Consider the following 13,979-nt stretch of genomic DNA (forward strand, 5'->3'; position numbering starts at 1 on the left):
CTGAATGGACAGAGAATGAACCCATCATCTTGGAACTCCTGGGTGGCTCAGTCGGTTAAGCGTCTGACTTCGGCCCAGGTCATGATCTCACAGTTTATGGGTTCAAGTCCTGTGCTGGGTGTCCTCTGTGCTGACAGCTCACAGCCTGGAGCCTGCTTCGGATTCTGTTTCTCCCTCTCTCTCTGCCCCTCTCCTGCTCATGCTCTGTCTCTCTCTCAAGAGTAAATAAACATTAAAAAAAAAAAAGAATGAACTCATCATCTTCACACACCCACCAACCTTCTCTTTACTCCTCTTCCCTGACTTGGCTGAGTGCATCAGTATATACTTGCATTCCCAAACCAGAAATGTGAGTGTCATCATTGACACTCCCTCCATTTCTGTAGCTAATCCCAAGTCCTGTTGAATGGGCTTCTCAAATCCATTCTTTTCTCTGTGGCTTTAGTGATGTAGTTGAGCCCTCATCACCTTCCTGGACAATAAGTGGTAGCCCTTCTAGCCCATCTTCTCACTTCCACATTTGTCCCCTTCAGATCTGTCATGATGCCATTAGGGTGATCTACTCAAAAGTACAGGTTTGGCTGTATCAATCCTGTGCCTAAACCCTCTTTTCTTCCCCATCTGTGTCATTAAGGGTACTTCCTGTTACAGGTAACAGAAAACTAAACTTGAATTGGCTCAAGCATTAAAGAGACAGGTGACAGGTCTGTTGTGAACTTGGAGAACGTAGTGAGGAATTTGGATTATATTCCAAGTACAGTAGGAATCTGGGGAAATACTTAAAAGAGGTATGACATAATGTGACTTATGTTTTAAAGAATTACTTCCACTCCTAGTTAATTGAATGGATGGAACAAGCACCAGAGCAGGAACCACTGTGTTAGGCAATGATTGGGTACCAATCTGGGAGGTGATCATGGTGGCCTGGAGTAATGTCCCAGCAGTGGAAATGGAAGGGAAAGTGGAGAATTTGAGACGTATTTTTGAATCACAACTGATGGAACTTTCTGATGATTGTGAAGGAAAGAGGAATAAAGGGAGCCTTTGGTTTGGTTTGAAAAACTGTTGGATGATGGGGCCATCTACTGAGAAGAAAACTAGGATATAGAAGGAATTGGTGTAGGGGAGGAAATCAAGGCTTCATAGTGGACATTTTAAGTTGAGGAATGATGTAAGATTCCCAGATGGAGATATCAAGGAGGGGGTTGGATATGCCAATCTGAACTGGATGGGCGAGACGTGAGACTGATGATATAGGTGTTTGGGAGCCATCATCATGAAGATGGTACTAACTCCATGAAAATTGATAAAATTTTGTGAGTATAGAGAGAGTAGACAAGCAATCCCAGGACTGAGTTCCAGGGAATCCCAACATTTTGAGGTTTGATGGAGCATGAACAACCAGCGAGACATGAGGAAAATCATTAGAAAAGAATGTTAAAGAGCAGAAAGAAAGGGAATATGTTTCATGCTATTGCCATTGGAATTTGGGGACTGACAAGTATCAATTGCATTTGGGAATATAGAGATTATTGGTGATTATAGATAAAGCTATTTGAGTAAATGGATGGGAGTTGAAAGCCATACTGGAGTGGGTTTAAAAAGTCCTGGAATAAAGAAAGAAAATCAGGTTATGCTGGTGTAATTAGTTAGGTATTTCCTTTTTCAAAATCCTCTCTTTACATCATTACCCAAATAGATTTCAGGTCATTTGTTTGTAATTTGTACATTTGTTAAATGTACATTTTTTTCAGAATAAAATTGGTTGAAAATTTAATTTATCTTGCAGTAATAAGGCTTTCATAGTATAACATCAGTGATGGAAATAACAGTGGAAGCTCTTAATACTTACAATTTTTTTAAACCTAAAATGACAAGTAAAAGAAATTCAGAGAGAGAAAGAATATTAACAGTTGATAAAGTGCTGCAAACCTTAACAAGCTAGTCACGACATGGAAAGCTAGTACTGCCACTGAAACAAAGAAATATGCCAGAATATTAACAGTGATTAGGGGGAATAGGTGAAATTTTTTTCCCTTTTTTCCTTTTATGTGAAGTATTTCCAAATCTGCCATTTGGTCATGCATTCTTCTTAAAATTAGAAGATAAATAATATAAGAAGAAAAATGATTAAAATAGATGCATAAATACATGAGTTTTAGAAAAAGCTATTAAAAATTCTTCCTTTTGACCCAAGTCTGTTACAAGTCTTCAGCAGCAAAAGGAAAGCTGATATAATCTTATCTCTAGATTAAGGTAATGATCGGTGAGTTGTTAGATATGAAGATCTTAGTACATGATGTAATTTTATAGAATGAAGCAGATCAATGTATGATTGTACCGTTAGATGATAAGGTCTACAGTCTCTTTAGTTGCAAGTGGGTTGAAGCAGCCAGGAAAGGCAAGATGTTAAAAAAAAGTCATATCCACATTTTTGGCTAGTCTTAGAATATGTTAACTTGAATATTCTTTTTCAAAACCTTTATTAAAGCTAGTGATTGACTTTTAGGTTTCTGTTTCAACTCCTTCATGTTGTTTCATTCACATTACAATTAGGGTTATGTATTAAAAACTTTTTAACAAGAGGCTCTGAGCGTCTTTCCTCAGCTTTCTTTTCAAGTCTGATGCAAAATTGTGACAAAAACCTAAGTTTGAGTTCATATCTCCTTTGCCCGGGCAGTGAGTTTTGAGGTTCGACAGTTGGGCAGATAATGTAGAGCCTGCTTTGCAGAACACTGGCAGAGTATATGACGTTTTGTATAGCTAATGCTTCTTTGTTGTAACAGCCTGAAAACCTGATGTTTTTTGTGATAATTGCAATCGAATCACAAAAATGTCTGTAAAAATAATCATTGTAACTTAACACTGGTCAGCAATATGTAATGGATTGTGATCTCATTATTTATTGTAGAAGCACATGTGCCCCCTGCAGAAGAACAACAGGAAGTACCACCAGGTAGGACATTTTGTTAGATGTGTTGCCTTTTCCTTTTCTGTTTAATTTAAAATGGACTGTTGATATTCACAGTAGCTGCATGAAACCAGTCTGTGTGAAGAGTAAAACTCCTGAAAGAAGGTTTCATTATCCCAAATTTAAAATTGTCTGTGTTTTGATCAGTTGAGCCAAAGTAAGGGAAATACATGTTAAATTTAGTCTAGTTCATGTTTCTTGAGCTGGGATATGAGGAGTATTAATGATCTGCCATTGTAGTCGGTAGTAGTCATAGTAACAGGTGGGGTGGAGTTGTTGTTGTTGTTGTTGTTGTTGTTGTTGTTTTCATTGACAGGCTAATTGATGGAGGATATGGAATCAGAATTGCCTTTAAGATGAAAGTTTAATAGCGCATAACCTTGTGACTTTCCTCTTGTTCCGCCATTTCCTTGAGAGCATCTCGGTGTCCCCGGGGCAATCCCGGCTGCCCAGGCCGTGTCAGTTCCCAAAGTCCTCTTTTACAGCCAACCGCGTTAGCCCATTTCTGTAGTCTTCCCTCCCTTCTGCCACATGCCCCGGTCGTCAGCAGTGAATTTAGAGAATGGAAACAGCATCTCAACCAAGGCCTGTGCTTTCAAATGCATGTTAGAGATGATGACATTAACTCTACCTGCAATCGGAAATTAACGTACAAGCCTCCTGCTCTCAGAGAGGGAAAAACATGTTTGGTTAAGAGAGGGCATTTCCAGGACCTCTTTCCCAAGGGTCCGTCTTCTTCTTTCTGTGCTTTATTTCCATTTTCTTTCTTTTTGTGTCACTTATTGGTTGAATTTTTGCTCCTATTTTTTACATTGGGCTTAATGTGGATTTTATAGCAATGGTGTGTGTTGCCATTATTGATTTTGGTAGAAGTAATTATAACTGCCAGAATCTATGGAATTGTAAATTTCAAGGAAAAAAAAAGAACTTTTCTAATCAAAGAATATATTTAGTTAATACCCCAGCTCATCTTTGCTTATTTAACGACTGGGATGTTTTGGGTTTGGACAGTTGTCATACCACGTGTATTTATAATAACATTTGCAAATGCTGAAGGGAATTGAGTTGTTGGTATTATAATGTGAATGAGAATAGAAATTCACAGAGAAGTCGGCCTTTTACATGATGACTACTGGGCAGGTGTGCGTATTTTGTATTTAGGAAAGGTGCACAGAGCAGGGAGAGTTGATGTTTCTATCCACTTTTGTGATTTCCTCCTTATTGTTGAGTGATGCCTCACGGAGTGCCTTGTTTCTGTCTTGATGAGGCAGAGCAGGGTTACCGAATTAGCATTATGATTACTGTCCATGCCTTGAAAGAAAATTGTTTTGTAAGTATTTTTAAAAATAGTGAGTTTTTACAACATTGGCTTTTTTCCTAGTTACACTTCATATTTTTTTAATATTGACCTGCCTTTAGCAAAGATATATAAGGTAATACCATTTTAGGGCCAGAAATGTCTGTGCTTTTATTTCCATGTTTTATAAGCTAAGCCCAAGAATTTCCTTGGAAAATACATATAAAATCCACATGGTTGGGGTGCAGGAATCAGGTGCTTTTTTAGATGAGATAGTTAACGTTTAACAACGGAGATATTTAACATTTAACAACGGAAGCACATAAAAATGAAGATTTGATTAATATGCACACTTTCTGACCTACAGTGAGCTCCCAATAAATGGTGACCTTGGCTATTTTTGTTTAGTAATTAATTAGCCTGATCTTCGAGGTGGATCAAGAGAAGTAAAGTCCGGAAAGACCCAGTCAAGAGGTTGTAACCTGTAATTTGGTGTCATAAAAATTTGATTGACCCACTGCCCAGTTATAGTTTGACCTTGCCACAGAGACTGTGAGACCAAGAGTTAACAATAGTGATTTTTAATGATTGCACTTGGTTTGCCTGTTTCCCATTATTTTCATAGCCTTATTTTATATTACAACTTCTTTTATTCAATCTTACAAAAGAAATAATAGTTAAAACTCTATATTCATGATCTTTTTATAGCATAAGCTGACTGCTTTTGTAATGGTTTAATTATCTGTGTGATTACAGAAACTGCAGGAACACTGATCATAGTGCCTGTCTCCTTACTTTTCAATTCTCCTTACCTTCTAGTCTTTAAAATCTGTTATTCGGTGGAAACTTTAATTCAGGACCCTCTGCAACATGCTAGCGATTTGTTCACTTTTTCCTGGCCCTTAGACTCAGGCTGATGATTCCTTTGCCTTCCCTGATAATTCTAAGACTAAGTTCTACTGTCTTAATATTGCTTGTTAAAAATTCACAATCACGTATTTATTTATTTAAATTTTTTTTAACATTTATTTATTTATTTTCAAGAAACAGAGAGAGACAGGGCACAAGCAGGGGAGGGGCAGAGAGAGAGGAAGACGCAGAATCCGAAGCAGGCTCCAGGCTCTGAGCTGTCAGCACAGAGCCCAACGCGGGGCTTGAACCCATGAACTGTGAGATCATGACCTAAGCCGAAGTTGGATGCTCTAATTACATTAATTAACTCATTTAATACTTTCCGTAGCCTAAATATAGACATGCTGTTATTTCCATTTTACATATGAGAAAACTGAGACACAGCAAGGCAGGTCGAGATCCGAGAGCTGACAGGTGGTACCTGTAGAGCTGAGGCTGCTCCTTGCGTGCCGGCTCCCAAGTTCACACTGCCCTAGAGGGTTTTACATAAGGGAAGGCCTGAGAGCTGATGAGTTCTGAGAGCTGTTGTGATGTGGTAGAACTAAAGATACTGTATTCTTCAGCATCCTTCTCCTCATATATATTAGTACTTCAGTTAGGACCTGGGAGTATTGAAGATTAGGATTTGTTGTCGAAAAGCCAGTTGTCCAGTAGTTTGAATTTTGGCACTTTTTGTTTATATTTGTAAGTTTATAAGTGCTTTGCTATCAACAAGGATGTAAAAAGTCCTAAGGATCGATCATTCTGATTCTAGAAGCCCATCATTTTGAATACCAGATGTTTTTAAAACATTGTTTTTGTAACCGTTACTCCTTCAGTAAGTTTCACCTTTCTCTTCAAACTCAGATTTGTACTTAAAATCATGTAGCATGTGATTCTAGCAGTATGACAGAATAAATATGCATAGCACAATTTGATGCATTTATGAAGGAATCGCTTATAAAATTCATCAGAGTACAATTTCCTGCCCAACAGTACTTGAAGGCCGTTTCACTAACTGGTTCCATTAACAATTTTTTTCTGTCCTACCATGCCAAGAAAAAAAAAAGTTAATATTATGTTTTATGATGATAGTCATGTTATTCAAAATGGAGACGAGTGAGCATCGGTGTTTCTTCTGCTCCTGTGTCTCCACAGATGGAGCTAACACTTGTAACTCATCCCAGTGTGGACTGGCCTAGCAGTGGGGGTGGTTTCACTCCACTGCATCTGTACCGACTTTCACTCTTGCCTCCTCTGGTCACCCAGCATTTTCTAACGTGATCAGTGAGACACATAACCAGCTTCAGTGTGGCAGCACTAGAGGTCTTAGCTTATGTTCATAAATGCCTAACATGAGGAGCGCCTGGGCGGCTCAGTCTGTTAAGTGTCCGACCTTGGCTCAGGTCATGATTTCAGTCTGTGAGTTCGAGCCCCACATCGGTCTGTCTGCTGTCACCACAGAGCCTGTTTCAGATCCTCTGTCCCTCCTCCACTTACACTCTCTCTCTCAAAAATAAACACTAAAGAATTTCTTAAAAAATAAGTACCTAATATAAATGTTATTGTTACAGATTTCACCATTTATGCAAGAAATGCATATTGAGCAATTACAAAGGTACAGGTTCTGCCCTGGGTGAGGAAGGTACTCGAACAATACAGTGCCTGCCCCGAAGACAGTGCGCCATAATACATAGGTGTAATAAGACAAGTGGGAAAATGGGCCGGCGTCACCTCCTCGAGTGTCCCATACATGATGTTTAAAAATTAGAATCTGGGCCTAACAGTGGCCGGAGGCCGCTGAAAAATTCTAAGCAGAAGAGTCACATGGTCAAATCCAGATTTGAAAAAAGCAGTCCAGTGAGGAGATGGGAGACTAGGCAAGGGACGGGTGTACCGACTGGCTGGAGGCCGGAAGCTTCAGCTACCGTGGAAGTGTTGCGGGATTTTCCGCAATGCCTGGTATTCGTTGTCTCACTGCTTCGAAGAATGAAGAGGTGGACACAGAATGAACAGCAGGCAGAAGTTTATTAGAGTATAAGATCAGAAAGGAAGAATAGTATGAAAAAGCTCTCTTTACAGAGAGGCAGGATTTGAAAGTGAATGCCGGGCAGCTATAGGCAAGTGTCCTTGTTTTATAAGGTTCTGGCCAGCCCTCTCTTCCTCCCCTCCTTGTTCCTTCTCAGTTTCTACACTTTTTGATAGCTCAGGGTGCTGGGTTGTCCATTCCTGATTGGCTCGTTTCCATTGTATGAGGGGTCTACGGCCATATCATTATTCCTTGTGGGTCATGCATTCTATGGTCTCCTACTTATCTTTAGTCAGGTCTTTTGTCCAATTCCTGAGGGAACCTGAGGGGGAGTAGGTGGGGTCTGTTACAGTCTTAGAGGAACCTTACGCTTGAGGAGGTTTGCTGCAGTCAGAAACTCCCATCATTGTTTCAGAACACGTGTTTTTCCCCACCCTGGGACCTCAGGTCCTATGCTTTCTCTCTCCACCTATTTTGCCTATCTTTTCCTATCATAGAAGGGCTGGAGAGGCAGGATCGACCCCTGAAGATTGGAATTGGAAATAATTTGCAGGAAAGAGGGCTGATTGAGGGGAAGGGTCGAGGATGATTCCCGTGTTCCTGACCTGAGTGAAGGAATGATCAGCCTTTCATGAACCTATAGGAGGAGAAACGGAGAGAAAGAGGAGGTGACTGGTCTGGTGTGAGACATACTGGGTGTGCCGCTCAGTGAACCACTTCTGAGCAGAGTTGTCTTTAAATATTTAGGAGCATATAATTAGGGCATTCCAGATATTGTTGTAATTGGCTTTTAGTTTTTTGCCTTAAAAAATTTTTTTTATTTGTTTAAGTAATCTCTACACCCAACGTGGGGCTTCAGCTCACTACCCTGAGATCAAAGGCCGTGGGTGCCTCCAACTGAGCCAGCCAGGAGCTCCAGTTTATTTGCCTTTTTATCAGTACCCATCATTATACTTTGAACAGCTTCCCACAAGCTCAGGTTTTTCGATTGCACAGGCTACAGAAATGCTTATTCCTCTTACAATCAAGCTAGTTGATAAATTCTGAGACACCCTAAAGTCAAACTCCTTTTTAGAAACATTTTCTGCTGAGGTATAATTAACACACAGAGACATGCTCCCTCGTTGAGCATACAGTTTGATGCACTTGTACATGGGATACCCTCCTGTACCCACTACTCTGAACACTCTGGCCCCCCAGAAATCTCTCCCTACCCCCTCCCAGTAACATCCCCACCAGCAGTAACTATTCTGATCTGTATCACCATTGACTGGTTTGCTTGCTCTCGAATTTAATTAAAGAAAGAACATTAGTAAACACAAACAAATACATATATACTTTTTTGGTGACTTTGTTTTGTGGCTCAGCATCGTGTATGAGTTTCTTCCACTTTGTAATGTATAATAATTTGGTTTTATCCATCACTACCTACTGTAAATACACTACATTAAAAAAAAATTCATTCTACATTGATGGCTGTTGTGAATGTTTCCAGTTTCTGGCTGTCACGAAGAAAGCTTCTATGAATAATCTTGTACTTGTGTTTTGTATATAAACACTCATTTCTGTTGGATATATGAACGTATACATATAATTTCTAGTTACTTCACATTAACACCAAACAATTCTGCTTATGTAGAAATTTCTGGATACACACACACACACACACGTGTACACGTGTGTAAACACACCTATGTAGGTAGGTAGATAGGAAGGGAGGAAGGAAGGATCATAACCCAGATTTAGAAATTCTGTCACAATTTGGCTGGGCCTGTATATACAGCGTCTTCTTTTCTACTCAAATTATAACAGATCTAAAACTGTGATAGTAAAGTCAACCAGATGCTAAAGTGTGGAATGAGAAAATATTTGTAAAAAATTGGACAAGAATGACTTTTACTTTTTTAAAAATACTGCATACTTTTTAAAAATGCATCGTTCATATTGTTTGTAACATTAAAAGCTGACATGAAATGATTAAAGAAATGTATTTTAACTGCAACTTACAATATCCAGTTGCTCCTTGAAAATCTCTCCTATATTCGTTTTTCAAATACCATATGCTAGATTTTTTTTTCCTCTATAACATTTCTTTTTAATACAGTGAAAACACTGGCGGGAGAAAGAGATTTAATGCTTGTGTTTCTCAAAAGATTGAAATTCTTAAATTCAGTTGTAATTCTCAGATGGCTCTAAGAAGCTTAAATTTGCAGCAGCAGCTTTGCAAGTAATTCCCAGGGACTTCTCTGGGTAGTTAATCACTCTGTTTAACAAGTTGCCCTTAAAAACAACAACATGCAAAAAGGCATTTACTTCTGTCGGTGGGGTTTTTTTTGTGTTTTTTTTTTAAGTGGAATGAAATGAAGCAGTTTCACAGTCTGTGTCTAGTTGGTCCTTTAATTTAGATTTCCCCTTATTTTTACAGATACTTAAAGCTTCAAAAAGACTGCCCCCACTACCCACAGGAGGACCAGCCTAACCATACGCTCCAAAAGATGGCTGTGATAGATCTTGTGACGTAATTACTGAGCAGACCAAGATCTTTGGGAATGAATGAACACTAAAGATGTTTTCAGTCGATCATAGTCCGCTGGCATTTTAGTGTATTCTTTTTTTTAGAAACAAATTACATGTGATGTTACATTCCTGCATGTCCATTTTTGATAGCATTAGTGGATCCTTTGGATTTCTTTTCCTTTTCTTTTCATGACAAAGCTTTTAGTCTTACCTACATTTATGTGTGTTTTTCAGACCGCAGTTAATTGTACTGATGATGTAGCAGCAATTGCCTTGGCACAGTTTTAATATATATATATATATATGTATGTGTGTACACACACACACACACACACATACATATATATATATATATATATATATATAACTAGTAATTACCACTAACTGTTGGGCTGACCTGTGTAACTGCATACACGTGATTTCCAAGCCATGAAGAGTGCCCTGTGCTCTGAGAAACACTACTAGAGGTCACCATTCGCTGTAAAGATTTGGGTTGTGTATCTCTGCACTGATCTCCTCGTAGGACTTTTCTACCATTAGCTTTGAGTATTCAGGGTAAAACTCAAATTTTGAGATTCCTATAGCTGTTAGCTCATGGATTAGCAAAGTTTAATATTTCAGTGAAAGTCTTAAATTATCATGATTAATTTATTTTTCAGATAGAGGGGGGACATCTAAAATTCCTTGCTGGGACGTAGGCAAAAGGAATGGCCTGGTATATAATGCAAAAAATGCTGTTTGGCACCTCGGGTCCATCATATGATAGCTGTAGTCCAGTCAGTATTGGTTTAAATATTAGAAAATCTGTATCAGTTACTGGTGCACGTCTTAAAGGTTGCTTTGCCTTTGGCTAATTAAGTAATGCCCTCACAACACTGAAGACCACACGGTGATCTTGCTAAAGAATAACGCCCCTACATGGGTTGATTTAGGATGTGTGAAAAACACTCACAGAGCCACATGCCTGCTGCTGTTTGCAATGTATGAGCCTTTTTTCTCTTCTATCCTGAAGAGTTTCTTCTATTTTTGATGTGCTTTATTTTGGCTCAGAAATAGTTGCTGTGATGAAAATACTCATTTGTTAGAAGTCAGTGACATCGTTTAAAAGGACCATGAGCTGTTAAAAAAAAAAAAAAAAAAAAGCCATAAGAAGTCATTTCATTTCCATGTCAGGGAAAGCTTGATTATGTTAACATTGTCTTAAGATAAGGTGACTTTTTTTTTTCCTGCTTTTAGGGCTACAATCAAAGAGATTTTATATTTATATCATTATAGATCATAGTTACAATGTAGTGAGTTATGCATGCTGACCCAGTGTGTAGCGAAATCCGGAAGATTAAATTACTAAGAAAAGCAATAATTTTCCGAAGCTGTGATATGGGTAATACAGAGTTGCTACTCAAATTCTAATAAAGCTCTTAATTCATATTGTGAATTATAGAACACTACTTTTTATAAAGCCATATTTTTTTAGGGAAACTTAGGAGTGACATAGAACTAATAAATGAGTAAAATTTTGCTGGAGTTTTGTATATAATCATCTCTACAACTCTGGAAATTGAGGATTAATTATGCTGTAGTCAACTTCAAATACTTTTTAATTCCAAATATCTGACTTAATGAGCCTTGCCTTTAAAAACAGATGCCAAGGATGGGCAACATCAATGGATTTTCTAAAAATAATGTAAATGTCTTCTGTTTAATGTTATTTGAGTGCAATAAAATGCAGAATTCTTCTCTATATTGTCATTATTTATTGTTATTATTTTGTTATATAACGAAATCAGTTCATTTTACGCTTACTAGTATTCTAGAATGTTACAGTATCTTTGATGACTGAAATCTTGAAAGTGTACTTTCAACTCTTTCTTAACGTATTTCTCTAATAGGTAACGTTTATTTTATTTACCATTTACTCTTATGCTACATAAGAGTAGCATACTCATCCGGGGGCAAGATGAAAATGAAATAGCCCGTACCTCCATCTGTTGTAGGGTTTTTGTTCAGCACCTAGAAGTTTTGACAAGCCCCACTCCCTTGTACCTTTCTGACCACCCCCCCCCCCCCCCACCGCCACCATGATCATTGTTCTGTGAGGACATGAATGAACTTCATCCTAGTTGAGAAGAAGAGAGTCTGAGCAGGTGGTAGAGCAGAAAAGGGTACAGGAAGTTCTCTTTTGATCTTCATTCTCTGGGCAGAAAAGGAGAACTAGAAAATTCCAGAAAGTGTTGTTTTCTCCCCCAGCATGCCCAGAGGAAACAATAAAATAAAGACTTTGAACACGGGCTAAGCGGACCCACTTTTATTGACCTCATTTACTCTGCTATGTGCTTCGTGTGTGTTAGGGAGTTGAGGTTCCCCAGCAGATAAGGGTAATCCCTGCTTGTGGACAAGAATACTGAAGGTCAGAGAGGGGAACACCTGCTAGCCATGGTCATTCATGGTATTCTGAAGTGAGCAATGGGCAACAGGGGGAAGGTGGAAACAGCTGGAGGGCAGGCAGGTTGGAGACTAACCAGGAATAGTCCGGGTGATGCGGTGGGACCTGACTCAGTACTGGCAGGGAGACAGAAGAAGACAGGAAGCTGTACTGGAAGGCTGGGCTGGGTGGGCTGTCAGAGGGGAAGCAGAGCCCTAGGTCTGGGTCCTGGGGAGTCACAGATGCCATTGTGATGAGCTTGGGAGGACAACTAGACCCGGATGGAAATTAGCTTTGGGATGTGCCTGGGGTCCAAGAAGAGCTGGCCAGAAAGCAGATCAGCACAGGATCTGGAACATCATAGAGTTGAGGATTTTTCAATTCATGAAAGTGATTTTCTTTAATGGTTCATGATAATTTTTGGACACTTAAGATCCCATTCATTTTAGTAAGAGTTTTCTTATTCTGAAAGGGGAAAAAAGAGTTAAGTACGGTTAGAGATTGCATAATGTCTTTCTTCTTCAGTATGAGTGCTTAAACACTAAGTATGAGATACAAGTGAACTGTACTTTGATAACTTTCGGAATTGGACTGGGTCGATGGAATTGATGGGATCATCTGCATTTTGTGCTTAGAACAATGCCGGGCACACAATAAGCATCCAATAAGTCGATTTTCCTCTGTGGCACAGCAAGGTCCACATAAAGTGTCTCAGACACGCGTATGTGCAGAGAATAAAGTAAAGCAGAGTAACACTTTACTATTAGCTGTGCAGAGTAGCAGTGAGTAAGCTGGAACTCTTAGAAAACCCGTTTATCTAAGCTACATTTCAGCACTGCCAATCAGAGAGGCTAACCTGCCTGCTCTCTGTGCATTTCCCCATATCCAAATATGAGTCACAGATGTTAGCATGTTGATGTGATGTGAGGGACAGAAGGGGACACGAGTGAGAGCTTTTGCCCAGAGCTGGGCGAGTTTGGGCTGGGCCTTCTTAGGTCAAGCTCATTGCCTCATCATAGATACTCCGTTGGAAGAGCAAGAAAGGTGGTGTCCCTTGTTCCTGGGAGCACGCCTGGCCAGGGCCCTCTCACACCTATTTAAAATGTGATCAAACCACTCCTCCTTCCTTATTAACTCCCTTGGGGCAGAAGATGTGTGGAGGACCCTAAACTCTTCTTCATGACCAGTACCCGCCTGTTTTCTCTAGTCAGGTTAGGAACTTGCATTTTGTGCTCGACTTTTCAAATTACACTAGCCGTGTGCCAGGTGACAGATTACTGAGGACGTGGAGGGTCACAACCTTCCTGCAGACACTGATGATACCACCGGAAGGACTTCTCAAGGACTGAAATTGTTGACGATTTCCCTCAATCCTGTATCCCTGACGTCTGCCTGTTAAATGATACACTGCCTAACTTTAATGAGATCGGAAATTCTAGAACATTCACCGGAGATCTAGAATGTGCTTTCGTTTTTGTTTTTAAATGCCCTGTGTATGTCCTGCTTCAGTGGCAGGAAGTGTGTGGCAGTCAACTTTATAAAACCCACTCTTTGCGGAAGGCAAGACCTACACGTCACTACCCTTTATTTCTCTTGCAGAGAAGGGCACTGTAGAAGATTATATGCTCTGGAGGGATGTAAACTGACCTTGATAACGTCAGACACTCTACTTTCTAAGCCTCAGCTTCCTCCCTTGCACAGAGGGAGATGAGACCTCCCTCCCTCCCGGGTGTGAGGAGACAGGAGACAGATGCCATGGGCTTAGACCGAGCCTGGCACACTGCAGCTTTGAAAGGCTGCTCCCTTCCTCTCCACTAGCGTCTCAAAAACACTTGACCTATGAAAATTCCTT

At 39.7% G+C, this 13,979-nt stretch overlaps 1 protein-coding gene across 4 annotated transcripts in view; it reads left to right on the forward strand.

The window, feature by feature from the left end:
* Positions 1–13,979, forward strand: part of ASPH (aspartate beta-hydroxylase) — a 222,155-nt gene that overhangs the window by 91,973 nt on the left and 116,203 nt on the right. For all 4 annotated transcript variants that reach the window (XM_086695803.1, XM_086695807.1, XM_086695804.1 and 1 more), the window contains one exon: positions 2,912–2,956. In XM_086695803.1, coding sequence (XP_086551929.1) covers positions 2,912–2,956 — 45 coding nt within the window. The remainder of the gene's footprint in view (positions 1–2,911; positions 2,957–13,979) is intronic.

The sequence above is a fragment of the Puma concolor genome, chromosome F2 (assembly GCF_028749965.1).
Source record: "Puma concolor isolate L17-30 chromosome F2, mPumCon1.1.hap2, whole genome shotgun sequence".
Lineage (NCBI taxonomy): Eukaryota > Metazoa > Chordata > Mammalia > Carnivora > Felidae > Puma > Puma concolor.